The sequence below is a fragment of the Vicugna pacos genome, chromosome 34, assembly GCF_048564905.1.
Source record: "Vicugna pacos chromosome 34, VicPac4, whole genome shotgun sequence".
Lineage (NCBI taxonomy): Eukaryota > Metazoa > Chordata > Mammalia > Artiodactyla > Camelidae > Vicugna > Vicugna pacos.
Window position 1 is genome coordinate 18,308,254 of NC_133020.1, and position 20,897 is coordinate 18,329,150.

General features: G+C 53.4%; 1 protein-coding gene across 2 annotated transcripts in view; it reads left to right on the forward strand.

Annotated features, from left to right (window-relative positions):
* The window catches only part of ANO2 (anoctamin 2), a 252,033-nt gene that overhangs the window by 54,730 nt on the left and 176,406 nt on the right, over window positions 1–20,897 (forward strand). For both annotated transcript variants that reach the window (XM_072954679.1, XM_072954680.1), the window contains 3 exons: window positions 26–124; window positions 17,094–17,245; window positions 18,852–18,906. In XM_072954679.1, coding sequence (XP_072810780.1) covers window positions 26–124; window positions 17,094–17,245; window positions 18,852–18,906 — 306 coding nt within the window. The remainder of the gene's footprint in view (window positions 1–25; window positions 125–17,093; window positions 17,246–18,851; window positions 18,907–20,897) is intronic.

Genomic DNA, 20,897 nt, shown 5'->3' on the forward strand with positions numbered 1-20,897 from the left:
GTTTCTTCTTCTTTGTCCCTTACAGAGCAAAAGCCAGGGCTCTGTCTTTGTCCGGATCCACGCCCCGTGGCAGGTGCTGGCCAGAGAGGCAGAATTCTTGAAGATCAAAGTTCCCACCAAGAAAGTATGAGCATGTTTCTCCTGGGTTTGGGGCCTCCTGAGGGTTGGCTGGATGCAGATAGTGTCGGGAACAGGGCCAGTGGGATGTGGGTTTTGTGGAGTTGAAATCACACTTGCCTCCTGGGGACCCTGAGTTTGGGACAGTGATGGGGTGAGACCGTGTCTCCTCAGAGCACCGCCGGGACGTGCTCCATGAGAAGCCAGACGTGGCCCTGGTCCAGCTTCTTGGCTTCGCTGTGGGGGCTCCCTCCCAGCCCTGCAGGGCGCTCCGTTAGAGCCCCTGAAGCAATGGGAGCAGCCTGCAAGCCTCGCCCCGGGGTCGGCAGGCAGGCAGGGGAAACGGGACCAGACGTGCTGCGAAGACACCTCTTCTGGTTGTGACTGTCACTAAGTGTGGTGTGCTGGTGGGCTTCGCTCGTCCCTTCTGTAGAATAGAAGGTTCTTATCATGCGAGTTGATCAAAATTATCCGGGGAGTGTTTTCACAATGTTCACACCTGGGTACCATCCAGGCTTTGATTCAGTCGGCTGGTGTGGGAATGAGGCTCTGGCATCAGTACTGTGGGAAAAAGTCCCCAGGACGTCTTGATGCACATCTGGGTTGAGAGCCACAGAGTTTAGATGTATTTTGAGGTCCTTTCCATCCATTATAGTCCATGTATAATTAAAAAATATCCCTGGGGAATTCCTCGGTGACAATTTCTCTACAGAAGACAATCCAGGAAATACTTCCAAAGGAAAAAGAAGTGTGTCCAAGGATTCCCTCTCCTTTTTCCACTCGGTATTTTAAGGAAAGGAGTGGCCATTTGACCATGCGAGGGGTCTCTGGAAGGGGCCCTGGGGCAGGTGATAATCTCATTTACCTGTGAGCGATCTCTCTCTTGCTCTGTCTCTGTCTGTCTCTGTTTCTCTGTCACACACACACACGCACACGTACATGCACATACACACATGCACAGCTTTATTTCACAAGTGGTGACCTAGCTTTGCCGGGATCACGACTTCGTCATGGTAACTACCACTGCCGTGACGTTCACCGTCCGCGTCATTAACAGAACTTCGTGCTTGTAATTGTCTGCACAACCTCTCTTATCTGCTGCTCTCTCATCGCCGTCTCCACCGTCATTGTCATTTTATTGAACAAGATTTTAATGACACTAAACATCGTTGGCTATGTCGACACCTTCTTCACTACCAGTAGAGCTACTGTCCCCGTCAAAATCACTCATCCAGTGCCATCATGTGTGGTGCCACATGAGTCCCTGACTCAGGAAGGATAAAGTGTGTGGGTTCTCTTCTCCTAGAGTTATTAAGATGGGTGATCCAGCCACGGCAAGTGGACAAGTGACTATTGAACAATGAACAAACACGGGCATGAATATTAGCTCCAAACATTTTGCCAGTAGAAGTTTCACGTGTGGGGGTCGCCTGCCTGAGCGTCTTGGTTTCATGAGGACCACGCCGTGACCGTCTCCCCTTCCGCTGCACGGCTGCTGTGACCTGTGTCTCCTGTTTAGACCGCTCACTCCTGACACCGCGGTCCTCGAGCACAGGCACCACCTTTGCTCTGGACTCCACTCCTCCTCCAGGGATGCCCTCCTGATCTAGCTGCATGTGACCCAGGCCAGCCTCGGGGGGACGTCTGCGTCCCTCTGGCGGTGTCCTCACCTATAATCGAGAGTTCCTTCTCTTTCTCTTGTCTTCCTTCTAAGACGATTTGTTTCTTCTGCTTTCCCTGGCTTATCTGTGTATCTGACATTCTCTTACTCTCTTCTGTTTGCATCTTGCCTCCTGTGTTTTCATCTCTGCTGGCTGACCCTTGGGAAGAAGGTGAGCAGAATTCTGATGCCCATTCCATTGCGTCTCTCCCCCAGGACGACCCTTTTAGCGGGAAACCTAGAGACGTAGAAGACGTGCGCATCCTTCTGCTCCCCCCTCCCTGTCTCTTCCTCTTCTTTGCTCTCCCGTCCCTTCCTCTTCCTTCCGCCTCTCTCCTGATGCCGTCTCCTCGCCTCCCTCTCTGTTCCTTAAACATCTGACTCCACCCCATCTCTCTCTCCCACCGCCTCCTCCTCCATCCCAGACTCAGCTCCCAAGCAGTGCCGGCCTCTGGTCCCTCTGGTCCCGCTTGTCCCTCCCACGCTCATGGCTTTGTGAGCGTAGCTCTCCTTGAAAGACGCATCTGCCCCTAGAGCTTGTGTGCCCCCTACATCAAACCTGCTGGGACTTACCATCCATAGCTTAGAAACACCTGCGCTTGAATTTGTAGGCAAAAGGACTAGGACAAGGTCACATGATGATGCAGCCACCTCTGAGTTGCCTTCCTTCTTTCTCTTTTTTAAAATAATTTAAATATATTTGGCATGTAACATTGTGTAAATTTAAGGTGTACACGTTAATTGGCTACATTTATGTACTTGTGAAGTGATTGCCTCGGTGGTGATAATTAGCATCTGTCATGTTACGTAATTACCGTTTCTTTGAGGGGAAGTTCTAGTCGCAGCAGGTTGGATGGCTGTGGTGCAGTGTGTATTCCCTGCACTGAGGGTTTGCTTTCTAGGGCTTATTGACCACCTGCTGCAGGTGTGTTGCCTTGAACAGCATCCGTCCCAGCCCGGCACTCCCAGCCCCAGGTAACCAGCATTTTCTCTTTATTTCCACAAGTTTGGCTTTTTAGAGTCCACGTGTAAGTGATACCTGCGGTACTTGTCTTTCTCTGACTTACCTCATTAGCATGATGTGCTCAAGGTCCATCCATGTTGTGGCCAATGGCAGGGTTTCCTTTCTCATGGCTGAGTAATACTCCATCATGTGTATAAATAGAGCTCATCTTCGTCTGTTCGTCCACTGATGGACACTTAGGTCGCTTCCTCCCCTCCTCCCTTTTCATTTGGGAAGCGTGGGGTGGTAGACATGGTATCTATCAGACGAGCCCTCTGAAGGGCAGACTTCCAGCCTTGGTCCTGCACTTCTTCGCTGTGTGATGTGGGGATGTCACGTCCCCTTTCAGAGCCTCGGTTTTGTCATCTACGTTGGGGACACGGTAACACCTGCACTATTCTTCTTAGGAGGTGGTGGTTTAAGAATCTGGTTCTTCACCAGGGCTGTGGGAACACAGGGGTTTGCTGTTGTTTCTGGGTTCTCAAGTATTTTTATGCATAGTCTCAATTCCTAGGTCCCCAGTCGGCATCCCTCCTGCCTGGATAGGCTGCCGGCACTGACGGAGCCCCCACAGGAAGAGAGTGTGTGCAGAGACCCTGGAGGAGCAGGAACAATCCACGCCCTCAGTTTACAGCCAAAGGGGCAACAGGAAGAAGGCAGACACCCAGACAGCCAAGCACGAGTTAAACACTGAGTCCAACAGCAACCCGTTCGCACAGCACGGGTTCTGCCTGTGAATTTGGTGGTCCAGGGAGTCTGGGGAGAGCAAAGCCAGGTGGTGGCCCGACAAGGCTTCAGCAGTAACAGGAAGAACTTTTCCCCAGAGTGTCTAGGCCCCGGTCTCCACCCAGGTGGACCGTCCCAGCATCCTTCTGTGGGTTCGGCCACGTGGCCCCAGATCGTTTTTGCATTCACAGAATGGAGTGGCTCATAGTTGACCTCACAGAGGGTGTCATAACCACGAGAGGGGGATGTAACTTGGTATGCACTTGCTTGTAAAAATTAATCTGAGCACCTGATTATAGGGGTGGCGATGGGGGTTAAACCCAGTTCCTGAGATGGGAAAGGAGCATGGGGGTGAGGACGAGACAGGGCAACCTGTGGGGGCTAGAACCAGGTCCAGTGGCATTTTTGCCTCTTTTTAATGGTCTTGTGAAGTGACTGGGAGGAGAATAAACTACGTTTGCAGAGAGCCAGGTCCTGGCGGCAGGGGGAGCGTGGAGGAAGACCGGGGCATGGTGTGGGATCAGTTAGCATCCTCTAGGCCGGTGAAGGCCAGTGGAGGTTTGGATCATAACTCAGCAGGGTCCGGAGAGACCGGGAAGATGGGGAGGAAAACACAAAATCGAGATCTCCAACCTGGACAAATCCATAGTAATGCGTCCAGGGACACGGAGTCCTGAGCACAGATATTAACTGGGAGGGGAAATCTTGGAAGGAAGCATTTGTTTTCCAAAAACAACAACAGAAGAGCCAGTGTTTTGGGAGGGACACTTCAGCATCCATGCACAGGAAGAGGGCGGGAAGGCCTGGCCTTTGGCCCCGAGCAGCCTGAGAAGGTTTGAAGTAGGTGCTTTCGCACCTCTGCTCATGACCAAGGTGACCCTTGTAGATGGTGGTCAACGTCTATGTTTATTTCTCATTCACTTTTTTACGTATGTGAACGAACACCCCCCTCCTGCCATGCTCCCCGCCGACACTCACTTATTCTCCAAGTGCTGCCTCCAGGAGACACAGGTGGGAATGGTCCAGGGGGAGGTAACGGAGTCCCTTCTTGTCCTGTTAATGAAGTCTTGTTAATCCAGGCAGAGTCCACGAAATTCAGCAGAAATGACGTGCCTGAGGTGGGGTGAAAGTACCTTCTGTCCAATCTGCCAAAGCTTTCGTCAGGATCCACATTTGCTGTTCCCAGGAGCCTGTAAGGACTTGAGCTTACGAGTCCTTCGCATGCAAGCAGATGCGGTCCACCTCCACCAGTGCCTTTTCGGGAGAGCAGGCTCCGAGCGCCCCATCTCCGCCGGGAGTAAGGAATGTCGTGGAGGGCTGCTATAAGGAGCCGTGACTGTGTGTTTAGATGCCTAGCGTAGAGGCACGACCCGTATGATTACTGCTGTCGGTATTGTCCTTTGTGGGCAGTGTGTCGAGGGCGCACAGCTGGCACCAGACCAGGGCGGCTCCTCCTTCGGGTTCCCTTCACAGCTCGCATCTGCAGCCGTGGGCCCCATTCCTGAAGTCTGCCAAGGCGGCCAGCAGCCCAGACATGGGATTGCTGGAGAGGCAGAAACAGATGGCTTCTGGACTATGTGCTGGGGGATTTCTGTTTCCTCGAGCGTCGGTCCTTGGGGTGTCCGTAAACATAATGGCTCCATGTGCGAGGTCTGTGCTGCAGTCACCGGGAGGGGCAGCGGGGAGACGGCTCGGGCTCCGCGGCACAGGAGGGAGAGCTCGGAGGGCGGACAGCAGGTGTGTCAGGTGGAGACCTGGCGTTCTCCCACTGCTCCGCCCCCTCCCCCGTCAATCTGGGTTAGTTGATTCATATCTTAGCCTATTTCCCCAAACAGGACTTGAGATGGATTACAACCAAAAGCACAAGTACAGATGGATCATTTCTGAAAATGGACAGATGAAAAAGAATCATGGAATTGGTGGAGTGCGGGAGAAATAATGACCGTGAGAATAAAAAATAAGGGCGATTGATGCAAGTGAGACAAATTCATTCTGAACTCCCTGGTAGCCAAGGCAGAAAGGACCACAACTTACATAATCTGCAGATATAAGCATCTGTTTGCTCAGAGCAGGCGGACTTTTTTCTAAATTAAGTTTGCTTAAGTGTAATTTTCTGTAAAGGATGTGAACAATATAAGGGACATATTTTCAGTAGTGTGTTCGTGTAAGGTGCTGGCATATTCTTTCTGTGGCCATTTCTTATGCTGATTTTGGATAAAAACCGAGAATGTAATGTTTAGTTCAGGGAGGGTCATTCTACCAAGTCATGTAGGCGAATTTCTGGTGAGCTAACTTGATTCAAAGATAAAGCTGAGAGCAGAAGTGCTGTTTATGCTTTAATTCTCTCCATGGACTCCGTGTCTGGAAATAGTTTTTAATCTACTAGACTGCATTTATAAAGGAATATTTCATCTCATTTTCATGAACTGGAAACACATTTAACTGCCGTTATGAATTTTCTGAGTGTGAGAAAATCAGTGTTACCACACTGAACTAATATAATTCCAGTTAAAGAGCACAAAACTTGACATTTTGGTTAGCCTGAGTGGCCCCTTCGGAGGAAAATATTAATTCCATCAAGCTTTGTAAATTATTGGAAGTTGTTCTCAGATACCTATTACTGCCTCTCTAGAGATTCTGACTTGGAACTGTGGCTCTTGCAAAAGCTCCCAGCTGATGGTGCCCACGCAGCTTCAAGGGGCAGTCAGCCAGGCCAGGGCCAGAGCACTTCCTCAGTCCCAGTTACCCAGATTTGAGGCTGGTATTAGTCAGGTTTCTCTAGAGAAACAGACCCAGCAGGATACACATGCTACGTGTACATTAGATGTATGTATTATGAGGAATCGGCCGAAGAGAGTGTGCAGCCTGGGGAGTCCCTGGTCTGCAGCTGGAGACCCAGGAGAGCTCCTGGTGTAGGTTCCAGGTCCAAATGCCGGCCAGCTTGAGGTCCAAGAAGAGCTGGTGTTCCGGTTTGAACTTGAAGATAGGAAAAGTCTGACATCCCAGGTCACGGCCCGCAGGCAGGAGGCGTTCCTCTCACTTGCAGGAGGCTCAGGCCTTTTAGTCTCTTTAGTCCTTCAACTGATTGGACAAGGCCCACCCACACTACAGAGACCATCTCCCTCACTCAGTCTGTCCATCTGGATGTTACTGTCATCTGAAAACACCCTCACAGACAGACCCAGAATAACATCTGACCAAATATCTCGGCATCCCCTGGCCCAGCCCGGTTGACGTATGAAATTAATCCTCACAAGGCCTGTACTTTGAAGGCCTATAATCTTCTTCACAGCGGGTTGAATAGAGGTGTCCAAAAAAAGTTATGTCCAGATCCTAACCCTGGGATTGGTGAACTTGATCTTATTTGGAAAAAGGGTCTTTGCAGATATAATCAGTTAAGGATCTTGAGGAGAGGTCATCCTGGACTTCGGGCAGGCTCAAGGCCAGTGACAGGGGTCCTTACAGGAGAAAGAGGTTTGAGATGCACAGTCACCCTGGGGAGACAGGTGGAGACCAGACTGACGTGGCCCCAGGCCGGGGAATGTCTGGGGCCATCAAAGGCTGGAAGAGGCAAGAAGGCCTTCTCCCCTAGATCCTTCGAGGGCACACAGCCCCGCTGACATCTCTGGGTCAGCCTTGTGGCTTTCACAACTGCGTGAGCGTAAACTCCTGTTGTTTCAAGCCGCCCAGCTTGTGGCAGTTTGTTACGGAAGACCTAGGACACGAGCACACTCTGCTGAGCGTCTGTTGTGTATGTAACACCGTACTCAAGTCTGCAGGGACTGCACAGGAGACAAACCCTAGTTCCTGCTCCCGGGGGCTTACGGTGCGTTTAGAGACTCGAGAGTAAGGAAACCAACGTGGTTAGAGAAAAACTAACAAGTAAGGAAAATACTGACTGTAGGTCAGAAGAATCCAGAAAAGGTGGGTTCAGTTTAGTTAAAGGAATAAAGGAGGGTCTGTGAGGGAAGTGAGTTTTTTATTGTTCATTGTGAGTGGAGGGAGGACGGGGAAATCATTCTGGGACCAGAGGCAAATATTTAAAGCATCTGAAGAGGCTCAAGCCCTGGAAGAGGGGTCAAGTACTGACCTTGGGACAGAAGCCTAAGTCAGGGGGCTTGGTGCAGACCAGTTCAGCACGTGCAGACGCAGAGAAAGCCCAGTGATGTTGCCAGGCTCAGGACCGAGGGCAGCCCGGATGAGGCTCCCACAGGCTAAGTGTACTACCTCATTTAAGGCACAGCTTGGGGAGGCGGCCGACATAGGACATTTCTGCCCTTAGATGTTTGGACACCGTCAGAGTGTGAGTGACCCCAAGGGCTGTCTGTCCCCGGCTAACGTCAGTAGCAGGGGGACGGAATTAACAAATTCACCGGTTGTCACTTGGCTGACATGTGGGCCACAGCATTTTAAAGCTACGACAGAGACTGTAGGGTCCAACCTCCTTACTTTACGGACAGGAAAGCTATAACCCAGGACTGTTAGGTAAGCCGCTGAGCTAGTTCACGGCAATGACAGAATAAAAATATTAATGCATTGCCTCTCCTTGTCTAGGATGATTTAAACCAGGGTGAAATTTCCCAGAGTACACGGATTGATCAATGGATGCCAGATGATTCTTTGCTCCCGCTGTCCCAGTACCTCGGGGCTGTGATCTGCAGCACAATAGCAGGGGCTGAAGCTCACAGCTGTAATGCGGTCCATGCACATTCAGGAGCACAGTCGTACTCTTTCCCCCCCTCACCTGGACCATCTCCATCCTTCATCAAGTGGTGATTTAATTCCTCTTTGGGGCTATTTTGATAGTGAGTAACTCCTCCCTGAGGACCAGACAGTAAAAAGCAGGAGAAACGCCGTGAGTTTTAGGAAGGATGGAGGTCTTGTCAGTCCTTGGTCACGGGAGAAGGGTCACTGTCTACCCTGCCCTCAGGATGCCTTTCAGGACAGAACTATTTATTATTACCATGGGTGATGTTTGCGAGAACCAGAGCTGGTCAGCCGTGGGCGGGGCCTGCTTGCAGTCACTGCCTGTTCCCAAGCATTTGTTTTTAATCAAGGTGCAGCCGAGAGGGGCGGGTCTGCATTCGATATCCTTGTGGGCTTTCTGGGCGAATGCTCTTTGACTGCGATTTACATAGGCTGGGAAGAGTGCGCGGTGCTTTGACTTACTCTTTTTTTGTTTGTTTTCTGTAATGCTTTTCATCTACAAAAATCAGGGAAGAAAAAAAAAAGAATGGGTGCCACGTCCGTGCCGTGGTTTCAGTGCGGAACCTGAGACGGCTGGTGGAACCTTCTAGATGTGCATGTGAACCTGGCCGACCACAGGCCTGGCAGACCGAGTGCGGGCTGTTTACAGACAGGCCTGACTCAGGGCTCAAAAACAGTGACGCCAAAAACATGCAAATGTAATGGGAAGTGAATTTGATTTTCTTAAGTTGTTTTCAAACTTAATGATTGAAAAAGAAATCGAAAGGGAAGTTATGGTTTTCTTTTTCAAACCCTTGGGTCATGTCCAGCTGGACTGGGGTAGCGCACACCAGACGGGCCAGCTGGGGCCTGGGTGCTGGACCCCGTGCTGACGAGGCTGGGAGCGGGGGCGGTGGGTGGTGGGCGGAGTTTTCATCCTTTGTGGGCCCTTTTGAGGGTGAAGGAGCTATTCACCCTTACGCCAGAGCGGCGGTGGTAAACCAGGACTGTTCTCCACAACTGGGATGTGTGGTTGCTCTCCCAGTAGGAGACGCGGGAGCGGGGGGCCCGACTTGGCCACCACTGCCCCTCTGGGTGGACGGGAGGCGCCGGCAGGAGGGAAGAGGCAGGGGAGGCCGGGGCAGTCAGCTTCAGGTGCTGGGGCTCCCGGGCACAGCTCGTCTTTATCAACGGCTCCTGAGATCTGAAACATTTTTAGAAATTTGGCAAGCTGGTTGTTAGACCACTGATTATTGAAGTAGGCCATAGAAATCAGCGAAGGTGACAAGTCTCCAACCCGACCCCACACGCCCAGGTGGTAAGTGAGTGTTTACCAGCACATCGTGGATGAGGGCCCCAGGAACCGGGACTGGGTGCACCGTCAGAATGCCACCGTGGACTAGAGCCATCCTTCTGGGGGACACGCTGGAACCTGAGGGAATCATGTGACCCCTGCCGTGGCATTAAAGGCTCTTGGTCAGTGAGGGGCCAGGAACGGCCGTGTCTATGCAGGGACTCTAAATGGGTACCGGATCTGTCACCTCTGACACAGAAATTGACTTCCCGCCACCCCTCACCTGCCCGCCCGCCCCAGCCCCACGATCCTCCAACACACCAGGCCTGGGTCCCTCTCAGGGCCTCTTGCGTGCCCCTCCCTCTATCTGGAGACCTCCAGATGCCGCAGGACTTACTCCTCCACATGACTGGGGTCTCTGCTCCCGAGTCTCGTCCTCAGACAGAGTCCCCGCCGCTCCATGTGAAGCAGGCCCTTCCCTCTCCCTCCCTTTCTCCCGTTTTCTCCCTCCAGCGTGCACCACTGCTGGATGCCGAGCCACGCGCATCTGTATCTCTGTTCTGCTGTCTGTATCCTTGCTACTGTGAAGCTCCTCGGGGGTGGAGATTTTGTTTTGCCTTCTCGGCAGCACAGAGAACAAGGCCTGAATCAGTGTTTGTTAATGAAAGAAAGAATGGGTCCCCTATACTAGATCTGGCCTATGTGTGGTGGCTTGGTGGAGGGTGAGGCTGAGACGGGTTCTGAGGCTCCATCCAAGGGCGTTGAGAAGGAGTGCCGTGATCCCTTAGAGCTATCTGCAAGGAGGATGAGGCAGTGCAGGCATCCATGTGTCCATCACAGTGGCCATCTTGATCTGGGTCCTTAGTGGCCCCTTCAGTTACCAAAAGACATTTAGGAAGAGTCTAATTGTACCTCGAATGGGGCCAGGCTGTGTATAGGGGTCCTAACCCTTTAAAAGTTCACATTGTTAAAAAAAAAAAAAGAAAAGAAAAGGTCACATTGTTCATCCATCTATCCACCCATCCATCCAGTGAATAGATCTTGAGTATCGCTGTGTATGAGATACTCTGCTGACGGCTGGTGACTCAGTGGTGACCACAACTGGTCCTGGCCCCATGTGGCTTCACCGTGGTGAAGATTCAGAAGTTAGATAGCTGGTTATGAGTGGGGAGGCACCGACAGAAGGAAAAGAGCTGGATGGATGGAGAGCCGAGCAGAGGAAGCCTATTGCAATGGAGGACAGACTCCAGGAAGGCACCATCTGAGCTGAGACCTGGGGGCTGGGTAGGAGTTTGCCAGGCGGGGAGGACCGTCCCAGAAGAGTGGAGGACACGTCCTCCGGCCCCAAGGTAAGCAGAGCCCTGCCTGTGCGGGGAACGGGGAGGCGGCCAGGCCAGCACAGACACTGTGGGCACGGGTGGCCGAGGCTATGGCAGGGGGTGGGAGGCGTAGCTCAGAAGGGCCTTAGCTTGTAAGTAGTTTGGATTCTATCCCACATTTTTAAAGTCAGCAAACATTCATGTGTGGAGGACACCCTGAAACAGAATTAAAAACCATAAGTGAATCCAGAGTTAGACATCAGAGAATGCGCCTTCTGGAAGCGCATCGCTGTCTCCAACCAGCATGGCTGTGGACAGACAGGACACTGACCTGGAGGCACAGGTAGGTTTGAAGAGATTGGTCAGCTCCTGGTCTTGCTGTGCACAAGGAGTCTCCGTCTGGGCTCTAGTATCAGCTGATCCTACCAGGTCCTGGTGCTGTTTGCGTCTGGATTGGTGGCTGGTTTAACCCTCACTTGCATGGGTCACTGGGCTTATGCAGGGAATTCCCCAGGTCCAGGGTCAGAGCATGCGTGTCTGCATGCATGCATCTCTCCCCCTGCCCCTCCAGGCACCAGCGGGGCAGGGGAATGGTGGGTGCACCCTGATGCATCTTTAGCTTCTCATCCTCGTAACTTCTTCAGTCCAGGGGCGTCCACCCTGGTCCAGCTTGCCTGCCGTGCCCACTTCTGCCCTGCTTGCCTTCCCTGTGCGTCTCAGCCTTTTGAGATTACAGGTGCGCAGGTGAGTGTGATGATTGTCTTCAGCCCAGTTGACCCTCCGTCACCCAGCGAGCGGAGGAACAGGGGAAAGCACAGATGCACTGCACGAGGCAGTCTGGATTAGTGTCTGTCGGGCTGTGAGGCGTCAGGAGACACACGTGCTCGCAGCTGGGCTCAGTCTCCATCTTTATGCCTGGTTGGTGCCTCTCCTGCTGACTTCCTACCAGTTGCAGAAAGAGGCCCTCTTAGGTCACTGCAGGTGAGGGACTCATGGATAATCAAGATGGTACTGTTTGTGTCTCGTATGGTTAGACCTTTTCCTCAGTCTTTGGGGTCATTGGCTCTCCTAGTGTTTGCGTGACACTGGGCAAACTTTCTGTGCCTCAGTTTCTTTACCTGTAAAATGGGGACAGCAACCTGAATCTGCCCATGATAGACGTCACCATAGCCCTGCTTCCTTGCATCCCGGGAAGGAACGTGATTCCCAGGCAGGGAGGAAACCAATTAGCCCTCAGACCACATGGCGGGGCCCCTGCGGAGGGAAGCGGCCAGGGGAGACTTGGGGGAAAAAAGAAGTAAGGGAAGAAGGCATCTCAGTAAACCTCTTAGCCTGTGACAGGAGGCCAGAGCGGGCTTTTATGAGAACCACATTTGAGCCCTGGAATAAAAATTAAGAGCAACATACTTTAAAAATTATTTATGATTTTAAGCACATGAAAGGCATATCGTGTACCCGGGGAGGGCATAATGGGGAACAGCTGGCTGACATGTGTCTTGCCATTTCTGATCATGTTCCTCATTCTCTGATGTCCAAGAATAACAGTATTAGCGATGCCAGTGCTGACTGTATTAATAATGATAAAGAGGATTGGGGCGCCCTTTCTGGACCCCTGAACACAAGAGAAGAGCCTGGGCTGCTGGGCTGGCGGGGGCTGAAAGGGAGCTCCGGCTGTTTCCTTCCTGGGGGACAATGGAGCCCTTCCAGGGATCAAAGGTTTAAGAACAGAGCCGGGCTGGGGGGCTCAGGAAGCCTGAGTACCAAGGCCGGGTTTCACCACTGATGCTGGCAATTCCCCGCCCCCTGGAGTCGCAGTTGCCCCATCTGCAAAATAGCCATGGGGACCAGCCGGGCAGCTTGCAGAGTCCTCGTGGACCCTGATGACATGGGGCCCGTGGAAGTGCTGGGTACTTTGCTGAGCACCCTGTGTCTGGAAGGGGTCAGCCTCGTGGCTGTATTTCTTCAGCCCTCGGCAGGATCAGCCCCCAGGCTCGGCGCCTGGCATGCGGGAGACGCCTAGAAATGGCCGTGCCGTGCACGAAGGTTTCTTTTCCATTCGGTGTCCAAAGCCACGGAAGCTTAGACTTGGATGATGCTGTAACGATGCACTCAGTGGGTCTGGAGCAGTGCTCGGCCGAGGGCTCGTGATCCCCACCTCTGAGTGGACCAGGGGGCTCTGCCCAGTGCCCCGCCAGTGACGAGCTGTTCCACTCAGGCTGGTGGGGAGAAGACGGTCTGGTCCCAGTCCTTGCAGTTGGGTTTCTTCCCCAGTGTCCTGCTGTCCCTCCCTCCCTGCCAAGTGCTCAGGAGGCCCTTCTATGGGATTCTTGGTGAAGCTTTCCCCCCGGGTTCTCTGTCCTGTGAACTCCAGTTGCCTTGGCCTCCCCAGACGCACAACTCTGCCTCCTCAACTCAGGGCTTCGCTGGGCTCCATCCGTCCCCTCTTCCTGCCCCTCGGCCCAGAGCCTCCCTCCAGGCCGTGAGCCGGAGCCATCGCAGGCCTCGCCTTGCTTGTTGCCTGTCTCTCGGGAACTCTTCCTTGCCTGATGTCCAGTATCTTACAAACTGTTTTCTTAGTCTGTTTGGGCCACTGTCACAAAATACCACAGACTGGGTGGCTTAGAACAACAGATCTTTGTTTCTCACAGTTCTGGAGGCTGGACGCCTGAGACCGGGGCACCAGCGTGGCTGGGTGAGCGCCCCCTTCCTGGTTCGTAGCTGGCCCCTTCTCACTGTGTCCTCACCTGGTGGAAGGGGCCGGGGAGCTCCGTGGAGTGTCCTTTAAAAGGGTGCTCATCCCATTCACGAGGGCGCCACCCTCATGACCCAGTCACCCTTCTAAGAACCATCATGTTGGGCCTTGGGGTTTCAGGGTATGCATTTTGGGGGGATACCAACATTCAGACCACAGCAACCATTATTTCATGATTTTTGTCTGGGTGTTTTGGTTGGTCCGGGTGGGGTCAGTCTGGTCCCTGTTCCTCCGTCATAGTGGGAAGTGGAAGTCCCCTGCAGTTCACTCTTTAGAGATGAAGGGCCTGAGAGGGATAGTGACTTGCCCGGAGCCACACAGTTCGCATCAGGAAGGACCAGGACCCAGGCTGTTCACTCAGTGGACATTATCGTGGTCCTACTGTGTGCCAGGCTCAGCAGGTGTGCTCCCTGCTCTCCAGAAGCCCGCAGTCTGCTGGGAGACAGGCGAGTGAGCCAGGAATCAGAGAGGTGCGAGACCGCCTTCATGACGCAGGGGGCTAAGGAGGGTTTCCTGGGAAAGCTGCTGCCTGAGCCCAGTGGAGGAGAAGGAGGGGTGGGGGCAGGGAGAAGCAAAGGCCTCAGGTAGGAGGCAGGTCCTTTGTCCTCCAAGCTTAGTGTCCATGGTCTCGTGCCATGGGCCTCCCCACTCTGTGTTTCAGGGTGGGCACGTGCCAGGCTGCATCCCCCAAAGTCCCTGCAGTCTGGTATCAGCCTGGGTATGCGTGTAGCGTCCCCGTCAGGGCTGTGGGTTGGAGGTAGCGTTGAGGGTTCTGGTGGGACTCTGACCTTCGACACCTGTTACATTTTTCCTCGAGGCAGATGGTATTATTTTTAGTGATTTAGAGTCCGCCCCCCGTCAAGGAACAGTCAGAATTTATCCTGGTCCCATTCCTGGTCCCCCTAAAGGCATGCACAGGCCCCACTCCCTTTAGCCCGATTCTCAAGCTTGCCCAGCCAGACACACCGCCAGGATGAGGGGCAGGAACAGCTCGGAGGTTCAGCTGCCCTCCTGCCACAACAAGGCCCTGGGGCAGCTGCTGGTTATTCATCCTCCCCGACTGAGTACAGGCCCCCCAGGCCTCTGCTGGGGCTGGGCCCCCAGGGCCTTTTGCAGCTGTGGGGCCAGATCGGGAAGCCTTTCGGTCAGCCAGCGCCTTTAGGCTTTGGCTTTATTCCCGGCCTGGGTTACCTCTCCCGAGGCCCGTTACCTTGTGGCTGCTCCGTCCCCAGCCTGGGCTCCACCAGAGACCTACCGCCATTGCCGTCAACGCTGGTCCCCCAGGGGTGCAGCATTCATTCGTCCTCTCAAAGATAGCAGGTAATTCGGATGGTATCCTGCCTTCACGGAGGTTATGTTTGGTGGGCAGCCGGACATCAATGAAATAATCATGCAAGTAAAACCAGGCCCTTTAACCCTTCTTAAATCCAGCTTGAACTTTTCCACTCTTTTGTTGGCTTGGAATGTCTTTGTCTCGATCTATTCAAGCCTGATTCATTGAAAGTCTTTATAAGGTAATGTAATAGAAGTGTGATCAAAGGAGTTAAGGCATGTGTAGAGGATAAAATAAATGCCCATCACTAGGGAGGTGACTACACAAATTAGGAATCGTATCCACTGTGCAATATGATGCATTCATGAAGGCAGTCCTCCACGAACTGACCTGCAAAGTACATACCTGGGACACACTGGTAAATGAGAAAAGCGAACTTTGGAATAATAAGTGAAATACGATCACAGGGGTGTTAAGAAAGGGGTTCGATTGTAGATACGTGGGGAGAGTCAGCATAAAACAGATCCAGATTATCATAGGGATTTCCTCTCTGTGATGGGGCTGGAAGAGAAAGGAAGCTGTTAATATTAGTTAATTTTTACATTAATATACTTTTATGGTTTTGGTTTCGTTGTTTACTAGAACTGTGTTAAGTGTGTAATTGAAATTAAATCTAAGTGCACAGGAAAATTTATTCAAAGAAATAAATACACCGTGCTTATGCGTCAGTTGTTAGATTGGGGAGGTTCTCCCTCTCCCTCTAAATTATCATCATTTTGTTAAAGAACAAAAAGACAAGAGAAGGAGGTTACCTTTCTTTTGAAGTCCAGCAGAGGTGCTGCTTCCTGCAAGAAACACTTTCCTGACTCCTCAGCTGGGTCTGCCATCTCCTTTCTTTGACCCTCAAAGCGTCTTGTGTGTCTTCTGCGGCGTTTGTCTCCGTCTGCCTTGTAAGTGTTTCACCCATGTTTTGCTGCCTCTCTGCGCGCAGCAACTCAAGGACGCCACGATAGGGAAGACGGAGGATCCGGTGTCGCTGTTGCTCAGATCATCTTCTGCAGCAGGACAAGCTCGCCCAAACTTAGTAGCTTAAGACACAGTCATTTTATTCTGTCTCATGAATTTTTGCTCAGTAACTCGAGCAGAGCTGGGCTGGGTAATCCTTCTGCTCTGTGGGGTGGTGACTGAGGTCACTGGGTGCTGTTTAGCTTGGGGTTGAGCTGGACCGGAGGGTCCAGTAAGGCTTCCCTCGCTCGCCTGATGCGTGGCTGGGCGGCCGGCCGCGTGGGCCCAGCCTGGTCCCTTCCCTTTCTGCGTCCTCTCAGCATCTCTGCACAGACTTCCTATCGGGGCTCCGAGCTCCAAGGGACCAAGGCAGAAGCTCCCCATCTTCTTAAAGGGTGGAGCTGGCATCCTGTCGCTTTCGCTCAGGTGCCACAGAGCGCACCCAGACTTAAGCGGGGTGGGAACACAGAAAGGAGTACTTGGGTAAAGACACGTGTGGCCGTTGTTAATCCGTCGCAGCGTTGCCGTGAGAAGCACAGCGTCTGCGTGTCAGTGGCCACGTCTGTGCATTAGGAGCTGCAAGGTACGCGGAAGCGCTCCGCACGTCGCGGAAACCTGTGCGGGCCGTGAGGACCAGTGCTTATTCTAGTACTAACTCTGTGCTTCACTGAAGGCAGGTGCTCACCAGGTGTTGAAAGCAAACTCATTCATCAGATGTTTCCCCAGAGGAGCGTGAAAGAAGTGGGGCTGCTGGTCACACGGGGGCGCGGGTTCCTTGCAGAGCACCGACTTTGGATTAGGTTGATGCCGCAAGCCAAGCGGTCGCCCAGTTACTCTGCGTGACCTTTGTGGACTCATCTCACCTTTCTGAGCCTTAATTTCCTCATCGCAATATGAGAATGACATGATCTCCCTAGCTGGGGTGCAGAGTGCATCGGAGCTCATTTGTGTAAAGCACTTAGTGTGGTGGTTGTCACACAGTAGGTCTCCTGTGATGATGCACCCAGCCCCAGAGAAAGCTTGGACTCCTCACTGTGTCTCCACCCTGGTCCCTGCCGTTGGCACACTCAGTTGAGAGGGCTCACGTCCTTGTGAAGGCAGTGGGGGAAGGGACGGACCTACCGCTTTCTTCTCCAGTCTCCTCTCCCCAGCGTGTTCCCCTGCGGGGGGATCTGAGCCCCTGGTGGCTCTGGCTGTGAGTCGCTCTCTGAGCATCGGATGCGCCTCCCTCTCAGACCTGTGGCTGTGCCTTTCACAGATGTATGAGATCAAGTCAGAAGGCAGCATCGCCAAGACGTTCAACAAGGTTCTGCAGAAGCTGAGCTCGCCCCTGAAGCCCCGAGTCCCTGAGCACACTCACAGCAGGATGAAGAACCTCTCCTACCCGTTCTCCAGGGAGAAGATGTACCTGTGAGTATTGGAGCTGGTTGGGGGGGGTTGTGTGAGAGGTTGGAGTGGAAAGTCAAGGACCGCTCAGTGCCTCAGTTCCCAGAGTGAGTGCCTCGGAGCCTGGGAGGTGGGGAGGGCGGGTGCTCTCAGGCTGGAATAGTCCCCATGTTTGCTTTCTGAATCCCCTTCCCTGAATGAGATGATCTCAAAGAGCTCTGGAATATTCATCCAGGGGCTGATCGGGAAAGCTGCCGTCTCTGTCATTTGGCGTGACTCAGGGAGTGAACAACTAGAGACCTCAGGACTCTGAGAAAAATGGGCAGATACCTGTCTAGTCCTCTGTGGGGAACCATTCTGCCCAGTTCCCAGCCTAACAGGGTTTCAGCAAATTGTGCAAAACCCGAGAGAAGGTGGGTGGAGCGTCTGGATGTCCGTCCTCCCAGCCGCCTGCTCCTGGGACTGTGGACTGCGAGGGGCCCCTCCTCGCGCGCCGCCCGGGGGGAGGGGTAAGCGCTTGCCTCAGGGAAGCCTCTGGGAGGGGGGGTCATCACGGGGAAGTGGGAGAGGGAGGGAAGGGACTGGGGAAGGCGGAGAAGGGCTGGGATCTGTCCCTTCTGGGCAACTGGCTTTGATGGGGCGACGTGTCTGACGCTCGCTGGGGCACATCTCCTGCCCATCTGCCCTGTTAGATAACAGCTCTGCACACTTGTGTTTGCTCCCCCATTGAATTCTTACCCCAGTAACGATTCTGCTACAGTTCTGGTCACCAGTTCGAGTGTGTGTAAGGGTTTTCCCACACCACCAAGAAATTCCTCCACCCAGCCTGGTGTCCTGCCGTCCAGCTCCGTTCTGAGCCTGTCCACCTGGAGATAGCGTCAGACTTCCCAGGTTGAGGCTTCAGTATCACAGGGCTCAGGCCCCCACTCAGAGGCCTGAGCAAGTCCAGGTCGTTACCTGTGCTTCTGACCGGCTGGCTACACAGCAGAGGTTCCAGACCCCCTCCTTGGGTTTGCTTAATTGGCTTGAGCGGCTCACAGAACTCAGGGAGCCCGTTTACTCGCTAGATTGCCCGTTTCTTACAAACGCATGGAAGGGTGGGGATCAACAGCAGGTGAAGAGAGTCACAAGGCCAGGTCCCAAACGCAGGGGCTTCTGTTCCCCCTGGGGTTTGGGGCTCAGCACGAAGGCCTTCTGACTCACCGACCTGGAAGCCCTCAGATCTCACCCTTCTGGGACTTCAGGGAGGTTTCATTACGCAGACAGGGCCGATTAAATCACCGGCCGTTGATTCCACGTCCCGTACCACCCTGCTCCCCGGAAATCGGCTCGGGGTGGGTGCTGAAATGTTCAGCGGCCGCATGATACAGGTGTTGGTATTGTATCATGTCTTCATTGTAAGTAACTCTGTAATGGACAATTTTCTTAATGGAGCTTGTTTATTCTGTTGAATTTATTTTCCTGTGATACCTTTCTGCGATAAGTTTTCAGAATGACTGGGCCAAAAAGAGTGTGAACCTTGTGGAGGGGGTGTGTGTGTCTTGCACGTCTTGCTGTGGGCCCGGGTGGCAGTGGTCCCAGGATGAGGGTCGTGAAGTGAGTTGACCTTCTGCTTTCTCGGTGTCCCCAGGTACAACATCCAGGACAAGGACACCTTCTTTGATAACGCCACCCGTAGCCGCATTGTAAGTGAACAGGCTGAGCGGGTGCTCGACCAGGTGTGGTTGGCTGGGGAGGGGCTGGGGAGGCCTGAATTCCGTTTGGCCGGGCGGTCTCCGCCCTCCCTGGGCCGGCTCTCACGCCTCCCGTCATCTGCTGGGAGTCGCACAGCGACTGGGAGGCCTGTCCAGGGGGCTTCCCAGTCCCCGTGGTGGGAGAAGTAGCCCGGAGCTCTCCTCAGTGTCAGGCTGAGAGGGCTGTCTTTCCACGGTTCTCCATCCAGGCCCTTCTCGAAATCACAAAATCAGGGACTGTCAGAGCCGGTGGGGACTCTCCACTATTTGAGTGACCCCTTGCTTGACAGTTGAGGACACAGAAGCTCTGAGATGCCTTGAATTGAAACAAAAAAATTCATGCAGATCGTTTGTGTCCGAGTGAGGCTCGTTGCTGGGCCGCTGTGTTTGTTCTTTCATCCCCAGAGGAGTCCTCGGCATTTATGTCCCAGGGGATGCTCGAGCTGGCCCATTTGTCCAGGAATAAAATTACTGGCCTGTTCGGTAGGAAGCCAGCATCTGTGACTGGAGCCATTCTTCGCCCTTCTTCTTGAGTTTTGCCTCTTGAAGTCAAAGTTTTGAATTTTGCAGGATGGTTGATTCCAGTGAAAACCTGCATGTGGCCTGTGCCTCGCAGCCCCTGTCTGAGGGCCGTTTATCCCCTACCCACCTGGAAAGCACCAGCCCATGGACGGGGATCGGGGGTGGAGAAGGAGGGGCCCAAGGAACGCTGGTTCCTTGCTCAGGCCACTGTGGAAACATGGCAGCCCATATCCATTGATCCCTAGGAAAGAGTGGAAGTTTCAACAGGAGGAAGAATAACAGTTAGACCTCTAGAGGGACTTCCAGGCCAGCAGGGTGATAAGAAGGCTTAGAAGGGACAGGTGATTGGACTTAGCTACAGAACATTTCCAAGTCATGCTGAAAACACGGCCTTGACTCTGCAGGATGGGCCAGCGAACTCCTCAGTCCCTTGGCCTAGTGTTTTGGGGAGATTTTAAATGGGCATATGATTTCTTTTATCTTCTTACGGAAAAAAAAGCATACATTTCCCATTGTTTTGGTTGATGCTATTACAAGCCGTTTAACTGTCCCTGTGGCTTGGGTCCCACGTCTGCAGGGCACTTAGAGGGTGTTGTAGAAATTACCCGAGAGTTGCAACGTGCTTATAAAATAATAGAAGGCCACATAAATGCTGCTCCTGATGATTACTGCTGTTGAGTACTGCACTGTATTATAAGCGAATTAAGCATTCTTGGGCCGCATTCTGCTGGGAGTTACTCATTTACCACTCTCTCTAGGTTTGGGGCTGGAACGTGAGGGTGTGAATGGGATGGAGAAGCACGTCTTTCCTTCTTCTGGAAGCTTCTTCCTTCTCCTCCTGCCATTTCCCGGGTCCACCCCACACTGGGATGGGGGAGAGAGGAGCCTTGAGTTTTGTCTTGGGGTCTGCCCTGCCCCGGGCTCTGGTCTGAGGACCTCGCCCGCGTCTGTAGACATCTCCCTGCGCCCCCTTCCCTGTGGGCGTCTGGGCAGCCCAGCTGTCTGTCCAGCGCTGACCTCCTGACTGGGCATCTCCTTGTAGCCTGGCGTCGGCTTGGGACCGCTCGGAAGGCACGAGTTTATGGTGCCTCCGTGTCCCTGCTCCTTGGCTGGGAGACTCTCAGCCCCCTGCCCTGCCCGGCAAGCAGCAGGACCCTGCCGGCCCCACAGTCAGGGGCGTGTTGGTCTGCTGACGTGTCAACATGCAGGGCTCCTTGGGCGGCAGCAGCCGTGTGCTCGGGATGTGCTCTGAGACGTGGAGTCTTGAGGACGTCAGACTCGCTCCAGGGGAGGCAAGATGAGGACTTGGGAAAAGGACAGAGAAGTGACGAAGGACCAAGCTGTAGGTGGCCCTTCCCAGTTGCCAGAGTGCTTGCGTGGTTCCCCAGAGCAGCTCTGTGACCAGGCTCGGGGCCGGGACT